This window comes from Hyperolius riggenbachi, chromosome 2 (assembly GCF_040937935.1).
Source record: "Hyperolius riggenbachi isolate aHypRig1 chromosome 2, aHypRig1.pri, whole genome shotgun sequence".
NCBI classification, from domain to species: Eukaryota; Metazoa; Chordata; class Amphibia; order Anura; family Hyperoliidae; genus Hyperolius; species Hyperolius riggenbachi.
In genome coordinates this window covers 372,534,175-372,544,137 of record NC_090647.1, presented here as the reverse complement: position 1 = coordinate 372,544,137, position 9,963 = coordinate 372,534,175, and the positions used below count along the sequence as shown (strand labels likewise).

Genomic DNA, 9,963 nt, shown 5'->3' with positions numbered 1-9,963 from the left:
ATATTTCATTGAGAGAGAAGTTGGACATTTAGTGTTGTAGTGGAACACCCACACTCCTGCCAGGTCTGTGACTGCTGGAAGAATTTCTGATTCATATTACGGACTTTTCCAGATGGAATTTCCCTGAAATCACTGTATCAAACATGGAAATTATGTGAGCAGAGTCTCCTATTCAAGGTTTACTAATAATGTCAAATATGTGACGATTAACTGAGGCTTTACATACAATTGATACAAAACTAAATTAAATAAGTTGCAGGTTTGAAGAGTTGTTCATATACACCAAAACTATCAACCCCTGGGAGGCTCAACATTCACTGCTTACCATCATATTTAGCCAGAACTGCCTGAACATCCGCATATGCCTGTAATTCCAGCAAAGCTTCCAGCAGGTTTTCATGGATATTTACCATGCTAAGCAGAGGAAAGTCTTTCATTAACTGCAAGTAAATACATCAATTAGTTAAAACAAATATATCATTACTTTCACATTCACATGCAATTATTCAATTTTTCGGGTGCATTCAAATAAATGGATGTTAATTAGGGTACATTGCAGTCTGATTAGTAATTGCATAGCTTCACTGAATTTACTTTATGCTTCGCTTGTTATTAATGAGTAATTTTGATTTATCATTTTTCAGTGTGACAATCAATCAAGACCAATGTGTAACACATACAAATTGTTCCACATCCAATACGCTTTTTACGCTTACCGTTGGCATTCTAACATTGCAGAGGCAGATGGGGGACTTTGGAAATAAACTGAATTCTTTGAGTTTCTGTAATCTTTTCCATAATTCTTTAAGGCAGTTAGAATTTATTTAATCACTCTAATTGCAGTTTCATGTTTAAGAACAGCATGGTGAATATGACTGTACAAGCACTGGATTTGGTCACTAGCAATGCTGACTTACACAGCAGGATTTTAAAAGGTTTATTTTTCTATTTTGTAATAGCTTTTTAGAATAATTATGATACTAAATAAAGTAGGTCTACTGTACAAATTAGGGTTGCAACGGTATGAAATTCCACGGTATGATAACCGTAAAAAAAAAACAAAAAAAACCACGGTATGACGGTATTACGGTATAAAACAATTATTTGTACCCGGGTCCCACCCCCTTACATTAAATAATGTGCCCCCACCCGCCCAGTAATAGGTGGCTGCAGCATAGGTAGCCAGGGATAGGTGTAGCCAGTATTAGGTGGCCGCAGCATAGGTAGCCAGGGATAGGTGTAGCCAGTATTAGGTGGCCACAGAATAGTTAACCAGGGATAGGTGTAGCCAGTGGTAGGTGGCCGCAGCACAGGTAGCCAGGGATAGGTGTAGCCAGTGGTAGGTGGCTGCAGCACAGGTAGCCAGGGATAGGTGTAGCCAGTGGTAGGTGGCCGCAGCACAGGTAGCCAGGGATAGGTGTAGCCAGTGGTAGGTGGCTGCAGCATAGTTAGCCAGTGATAGGTGTAGCCAGTGGTAGGTGGCTGCAGCACAGGTAGCCAGGGATAGGTGTAGCCAGTGGTAGGTGGCGCAACATAGGTAGCCAGGGATAGGTGTAGCCAGTGGTAGGTGGCTGCAGCACAGGTAGCCAGGGATAGGTGTAGCCAGTGGTAGGTGGCCGCAGCACAGGTAGCCAGGGATAGGTGTAGCCAGTGGTAGGTGGCTGCAGCATAGTTAGCCAGTGATAGGTGTAGCCAGTGGTAGGTGGCTGCAGCACAGGTAGCCAGGGATAGGTGTAGCCAGTGGTAGGTGGCGCAACATAGGTAGCCAGGGATAGGTGTAGCCAGTGGTAGGTGGCGCAGCATAGGTAGCCAGGGATAGGTGTAGCCAGTGGTAGGTGGCGCAGCATAGGTAGCCAGGGATAGGTGTAGCCAGTGGTAGGTGGCGCAGCATAGGTAGCCAGGGATAGGTGTAGCCAGTGGTAGGTGGCGCAGCATAGGTAGCCGGGGATAGGTGTAGCTACAATTAGGTGGCCGCAGCACAGAGAGCTGGAGGGAGAGGGGACAAATACTCACTTGTCGGCAGCCAAGTCCTCAGCCGTGTACTGGGCTTCATTCTACTTCCTGTTTGTGCTTGCATCATCTCCTTGTAATAGCACCCAGGGGGCGCTGTTTCAGGGAAATGTGATGCAAGAACAGGAAGAACATTGAAGCCCAGTACAGCGTGGAGGACGGACCTGCTTGCCGGCAAGCGAGTATTTATCCCCACCGCTGTTCGTGCGCCCCCGCTACGTCGCTCCGCCCCCGGTAGCCCCGCCCCCTGAAAAACTGGTAAAACGAGATTGTGCATGGTATGATTACTGTGAACAATCAAACCGCGGTATATCGTCATACCGGTATACCGTGGATGGATGGTGTAATGGTTAAGGGCTTTGCCTCTGACATGGGAGACCAGGGTTCAAATCTCGGCTCTGCCTGTTCAGTAATCCAGCACCTATTCAGTAGGAGACCATGGGCAAGTCTCCCTAACACTGCTACTGCCTATAGAGCGCACCCTAGTGGCTGCAGCTCTGGCGCTTTGAGTCCGCCAGGAGAAAAGCGCGATATAAGTGTTCTCTGTTTGTTTGTACTGTACATACAGTAAAAGAGCGATATGGTAGCTTACAGTGAGCACAAAAATATTAATACAGATACATAAAAAATATCGCAATTTGAACTTACAGATTTGAAGGCACTATTCAGAGCCACTAAATAATATAGTGAGAAGCAATCCTTCCCCCTGTAATTCCCCAATAGCAGCCTACATTTACCTAGTAAGCTTATAACCACAAATTGAAAATTTGAAAAATGGGAGTATACGCAGTAGGCCCCGATTCCGAGTTACCGGGACCCATGACGGAGGATACAGGAGACGAAGGACGGCGGCGAGGGATAGATCAGGCCGAAGGGGGCTGGAGAAAGCCCCAGGTATGTGTGAAAAAATGTTTTATTACTCCTCTTAGGTTCTAACCACTTAACGACCGCCTAACGCCGATAGGCGTCGGCAAGTCTTAAGTGGATTTCCATGGAAACGGCCGCTCGTTCGAGTGGCCTTTCCATGTCAGTTCACGGAGGGTGTCTCCGTGAACAGTGTGCGAGCCGCCGATAGCGGCTCGCACGCGTAATGTAAACATGCGGGGAAGAAATCCCCGCCGTTTACATCAATACGGCGCTGCTGCGCAGCAGAGCCATAAAGGAGATCGGCGATCCCTGGCCTCTGATTGACCGGGGATCGCCGGCATCTGATAGGCCAGCATCTATCTTAGGCGGCGCAGGACGGATATCCGTCCTGCGCAGCCCATTGAATGAGGGAGAGGGAGGGAACGGCCGAGAGGGCAGAAACCGCTGCGGAGAGGGGCTTTGAAGAGCCCCCCCCCACTAAACAGATACAGCTGGCGGTGATCAGACCCCCCCAGCAGGACATCCCCCTAGTGGGGAAAAAAAGGGAAGTCTGATCGCCCTGCCGCATTGCTGATCTGTGCTGTGGGCTGGAGAGCCCACGCAGCACAGATCAGCCGAACATAGCCCGGTCCTGAAGTGGTTGGGCAACATATTAAAGCTGAGTGGGAAAAAGATGAAAGAAACAAAAAATAAAATATCAGACATTTTTTGTGTTTTTGCATACATGGCATAGTCAAGAAGATGTGGGTTGAGTAGAAATGTAGAAAACTGAACTGGAAGCCCTGGATCCCAAAACCAAATTTCCATGCCAATTGTTTTGAAGGCAAAGGGGAATAAATGGCACTGAAATGTCTCTGGGAAAATAAAAGCAGGGTTGAGGAGTCAGAGCAATTTTTAGGTACCTGGAGTCGGAGTCAGGAAAAAAATGCACATACTCTGACTCCTATTGAATTTAGACTGTAATTAAAATATAAATTATGATAAAATGTTCTATTTCTCAGACAATAGTCATCATAAATAATTGATATATACAGTAATAGCTCTGCTTAGTGCACAAAAACAAAATAAACCAATCAAAAAATAGTTACTTGTGCTGCTTCAATAAAGCAGTCCCCGTATTTTTAAAGTCAGATACTCATGTCTGATTGTGACTGTATATATGATGTGTACACAGAAATCTCTTACATATACTAAATAACATCTATGCTGTAAGAATAAAGGGTGATGTGTAGCTGTGTCACTAATAGAGATGGTCAAGGAGATGGAAATAATTCTGCGCTGATGTTTTATGCAAATTCATGCACTCCCTTTGCTCATTAAATCAAATCTCATATGCTGTTAAAATTTGGTTTGATGACTACAAATTAAAGGGTACCTGAGACGGATGAAAAGAAAAGTTTTATACATACCTGGGGCTTTCTCCAGCCCCTTCAGGCTAATCAGTCCTTCGCTGTCCTCCTCCGTCACCTGGATCTTCTGCTATTAGTTCCAGTAATTCAGCCAGTCAGTGCAGTTCAGCCGCGTGCCACTCCCACAGCCAGGAGCATTCTGCACCTGCGCAATAGTGCTGCGCAGGTGTAGTACGCTCCAGGCGGCGGAGTGTGTGCATGTGCACTATGCCCGACTGACTCGAGTACCTGGACCCATAGCACAAGATCCAGGTGGTGGAGGAGGGCAGCGAGGGACCGATTAGCCTGAAGGGGGCTGAAGGAAGCCCTAGGTATGTATTAAACTTTAATTTCACCTGTCTCGGGTTTACATTGTTACACAGTAGTACTATACTCTACATAATGTGCTCCCCACAGAGCTACAGGGTTGTGCACATTGAACACAGAGGTGTTGTCTATCACCCATAAACCTGGTTCAGATTGTATATGAAGAATGTGTAAAAGAGGAAGAATTGCCTTATTCTCCTGCAGAGTTCCTGCACATCACTCTTACATGTACCCACAGTTACACTGCCTAGGGCCTGATAGATGTTCTTTGTTCCTGTCTGTACCATCTACAAGTACTCTTACCAAGGACTCGTTTTAGTCTATGACTAAAAGTATTAGAGGCAGGAGATCCGCCGGATATCCAGGTAACTGGTGTTGTTTAAAAAGGAATAAATATGGTAGCCTCTATATCCCTCTCACTTCAGTTGTCTTAAAGAGGAACTCCAGTGATAATAATATAATAAAAAAAGTGCTTCATTTTTACAATAATTATGTATAAATTATTTAGTCAGTGTTTGCCCATTGTAAAATATTTTAAATCCATGATTTATATTCTGACATTACATGGTGACATTTTTACTGCTGGCAAGTGATGTAGCTGCTGCTTGCGGTTTTGGCAGTTAGAAACAGCTGTAAACAGCTATTTCCCACAATGCAGCAGGGTTCACAGACAGGAAACTGCCAAAAGTACCTTGGTGCTCAGAGCTTCTTGTGGGCGGGGTTTCATCACAATATCAGTCATACAGCACCCCCTGATGGTCTGTTTGTGAAAAGGAATAGATTTCTCATGTAAAAGGGGGTATCAGCTACTGATTGGGATAAAGTTCAATTTTAGGTTGGAGTTTCTCTTTAAAATTCCTAAGCGTTGGCAGTTAAGAGATGCATTTCATGTTACATACTTTCAATCAACAGGATTGTAATATGCAATTTAGAGGAGTCTGAGTCAAGGAGTTGGTGGAATCCTAACCTGAGGAGTCAGAGTCGGTGGATTTTTGTACTGACTCCACAGCCCTGAATAAAAGTGATCAGCTAAGAAATTTTAACAACGGATTATTGTCTCCAACGCACAGTTAGCCCTGGATTTTACAGGAATCCCATACAAACATCAGGTTATTGCCCAGTTTCACCATGCGCAGAGAGACTGAGTAACAATAATTCAAAGTCTTATCCCATTGAGCTCTCAGTCTTGACTTTGGAGTAAGGATACAATTTATTTGCTAGCCCAATAGACTGAGAATGTAACAGATCTTAACCCTTTAGGATTCTTTAGGATTCCATACCACAACTAGAGGGTTTCTAAAGCTTGTAATTCCATATGGGTTAGTAAATATACTCCTCCACACTGGAAATGCCTCATTGGGAACATCTTTTCACTTTACAAAGCAACGTTTGGAGACAGAGGGCTACCAAAAAGATTTGATTATTTGATACGTTCTGTATCTGCAGGTCCTCCCTGCTTACCATCCACACTAACAATGTAAATTGAAGCTTTTAATGATATTAGACTTGTATTTCTCTGGTTGGGGAGACTGGAATTCAGTTGAGACTCTATCCCCTGTATACCATGTACAACCTGAAGATGCAGCAAAATACTGGATTGAAGTTAATATGTGTACCTTCCAGGGGTGTTTTTTTTTTTTTTTTGGTTTTGTTTTATTGTAAAATCAATAAAGGAAGGGAAAAAAAAAAAAGACTGAAAAAAATAAGAATTTGTGTTTACTTGTGTGAAGGTGTATTGTTTTTCAAAGAACAAGGTCAGCCACTGTGAAGACAAAACCACTTACGTCTCTCATTATTTTCACAGCTTCTCGTATTCTTCCTAACTTTCTTGCACACATTGCCAGCCTTCTTTTTGTATACACCAAAACATTCATGTCTCGTTCTGCACAAACAAATAGAACGATCTTGGTCATGTATGCTGCTACAACTAACAACTGTATGAAATGTACCCATCAACATGAAACCTTTTAAATTGTAGCCCTTTAATCTGAAAAATCAGGAACATTTTGGTAGATAAAGAATAACTAGTGAAAAGTGGAAACAGATGCAACAGCTATTTTAAAGCTCTCTACCATTTTAACATTTCTTTTTTTTTTCTTTGAAAAGTATTTACTTGTTTAGGTTAGGTGTTAATTCACAAGGACACAGCTGGGAAAAAACAGCATTCTTACGATAACAAGACGAAATGGACTTTGCTGCTCTACCCTCCCACTCAGCCAGCAGAAAGAAAGCTCAAGCCTCTTAACTGAGCAAAAATTAGATTAACAGAATGTAAATCTTGAAAAGAGTTTTACAGCAGAACAAAACTGTCTTTCATCTTATAAAGAGGAGGGATTGGGTCCCAATATCCATCAGACAACATCCGTCAAGTGTGAGTATGGGCCTTAAAGCAGGCCTGACATACGGTATACAGATTTTTGCCCAATGGTCCCAAACGATTGATTCTTCTCTAACTGAAGTCGATTCAAAGAGAAATCTATTCCTTCCGTACACTGCAGAACAATTTTCAACAGCTTCTAGCAGGGAATCTATAGAAACATCAATTGAACTGCAGGGTTGCACTGATTGATGCAGTGCAATGCTATGGGTCACCAACCACTGCTCCTGCCCCCAATCAATTAAAATTTGCCATGATGTTCCATCAATACCTCAGATCAAGTTGTATATTGATTCAAGTTTTTTGGGGGTTTTTTTGTGTGGCATTGATTCCTAAATTAGACACAGAGATTGTATTTGCCAGTGAAATCTGAAATCAATGTGTGTATGGTCTTCTCAAAGTGAACCCAAGATGAGAGGGATATGGAGGTTGCCGTATTGGTTTCCTTTTAAACAATACCACTGGCCTGGCAGTCCTGCTGATCTATCTGGCTGCAGTAGTGTGAATCACACACCTGGAACAAGCATGGAGATAATTTTGTAAGATCTGATAATATTGTCAGAAACACCTGCTCAGCTGCATGCTTGTTCAGGGTCTATGGCTAAAAGTATAAAGGCAGAGGATCAGCAGGACTGCCAGGTAACTGGTATTGGTTAAAAGTAAATAAATATGACAGCCTCCATATAACTTTCACCTCATGTTCACTTTCAGTGGTTACAAGTCTTGTACCACTTTTCCTGGATTTGGTTTACACCAAAGCAAACTATTTTAACAGTGTTTTAATCCCCTCTTCCCCCATCCCAAGATACACATGTGTTTCCTTTGAGAGTTCAAGTATGTTCCCACATTCCAAAAAACGTGAGCAAGTTACCAACCTTCCCCTCAGAATGTTAAAGTGAACCCAAGGTAAGAGTGCTATAGAGGCTGCCATCTTTATTTCTAATTATACCAGTTGCCTGGCAGTCCTGTTGATCTTGTGGCTTCAGTAGTGAGAGTCACAACACTGAAGCAAGCATGCAACTAATCCAGTTAGGACACCTGATCTGCATGTTCTTGTTCAGGGTCAATGGCTAAAAGTATTAGAGGCAGAGGATCAGAAGGACAGCCAGGCAACTTGCAATGTTTAAAAGGAAATAAGTACTGCAGCCTCCATATTACGCTTACCTTTGGTTCCCTTTAGGGCAGTTTTACACTGTTAGTCCATGGTAACCAGGAATGTGATTTGAAGCAGTGCCACTACTCACTGTGCTGAGCTTCATACTGTGAGCTCAAATGCTGCTGTTGCTGAGATTTCTTGTAAGCAGGTTCAGCTGCTTTCAGTGCTTGCTGGAACAATTTTTCTGCATCAGATATTGTTGTTGCTTCTTCCTCAGCCAGGAGAATGTAGGCCGTGGCACAGCTGCAACAGTATTATCAGAGTTTTAGAAATGGAAACACAGATACTCTGTTTCAGGCTATTGTATGGTATACATAGCGCCTCTGAATTCCCATATAAGTAAACAACTGCACAGAGCAGGAAGTAAAATGTTAGCACCCACGGGAATCATCTTTTACGTTTAATAAGGTGACTATAACTATATGTATGGCTTCCCTTTTTGCTCTTTTCTGTTAGATGCTCATTACAATATCAAATATACATGTGAATTAGGAAATTATCTGGTATAAAGGTCAGCTGGACAGTATTTCATTTTTTAAATGGATTTTCACCATACAAACGAAGGGTGGCAACACACTTTAAAGTTTGATTACACAGTCTTTGTGCAGTACTACTTGCTTACCAAATTTCGGTTTTGATTAATGTACACTTTCACCATATCCATTTTAAATGGACTGTATTGTACATACCTGCCTGTGCCCCCCTGAACTTTATGATACAAATAACAGAACCACGTAAAGACCTTGGTTTTGCAGATTTGGGGGTACTTCTATATTTACATCTTTTGAACAACTCTTTTGACTTCTTGTAACAGAACGGTTTAAGGCCCCAGAGGACAAAAGACTGGAGTAAAGCAAAAAGCATTGGTTGGGACACCATCAAGTGCACACAGGAAGCCGTATGCAATTCAAGATTAGAAACTTGCAGCGTGTGCTTCTTATCACCTCACATTGCTCAGGATTCAATGGCAGATTCGATTGCTGGCTTCACTTGAGTAATGTCTGAGCGTAAAGAGTGATGTCCATATACCAGCCTACATAGTAAATGTAGGCTCTGAAAGCCTCGCCCTCTCTTACAGAGCTCTTGTCCATATCATAAATATTAGCATTACAGAATTTCAGTGAAAGCACTGAGCTGAAATTGCTAATGCCAGTGTTCTGGCAGCCACTCTAAGGGATTCAATAGTAGAATAACACAAAAATAAAAACTAAATAAGTGAATTATTGCTCACAAGAAGATTTACTGACTATTTTTTTTCCAGCTTCTTCAGTCATACCCTAAAAGATTTAGCATCATAGGCTGCCACTACACTAGCCGAAGAAAATTACTTGCACCTCAAGGGTTCTCTCTGTTGAGTAGTCCGCCTTTATCTCCATAAGATCCTCAAAGAGACACTGAAGCGAAAAAAAATATATGATATAATGAATTGGTTGTGTACTATGAATAATTACTAGAAGATTACCAGCAAAGAAATATTCTCATATTTTTATTTTCAAGTATATAGTGTTTTTTCTAACATTGCATCATTCTCTAATATGTGCAGATTACACAACACTCAGCATTCAAAATGAGTCTTTCAGAGCAGTCTGTGAACTAATGAACTCTCCTCTGCCAGAGGAAAAGTAAATAGATAACTAACAGTTGAGATAATAAAAGTCAGAAAACAGCCCTCTCCAGGACTTTTGAAAGTCGTAGAGATAATGGCTTTTTTGTATAGAGATAACAACTGGAGTTTCTTAACTCTTCCTGTACTGGAAACAATTAGACTGATGTATCTGATCTTAATGTTTTATTTCTTAGCTGTACTACACATATAAATCATAATATCATAGTTTTTT

At 42.1% G+C, this 9,963-nt stretch overlaps 1 protein-coding gene across 3 annotated transcripts in view; it reads right to left on the bottom strand.

Annotated features, from left to right (window-relative positions):
• The window catches only part of ST7L (suppression of tumorigenicity 7 like), a 424,041-nt gene that overhangs the window by 266,993 nt on the left and 147,085 nt on the right, over positions 1–9,963 (bottom strand). For all 3 annotated transcript variants that reach the window (XM_068269737.1, XM_068269735.1, XM_068269736.1), the window contains exons 7-9: positions 8,214–8,368; positions 6,377–6,474; positions 326–440 (exon numbers count right to left, since the gene is read on the bottom strand). In XM_068269737.1, the coding sequence (XP_068125838.1) occupies positions 326–440; positions 6,377–6,474; positions 8,214–8,368 (368 nt within the window). The remainder of the gene's footprint in view (positions 1–325; positions 441–6,376; positions 6,475–8,213; positions 8,369–9,963) is intronic.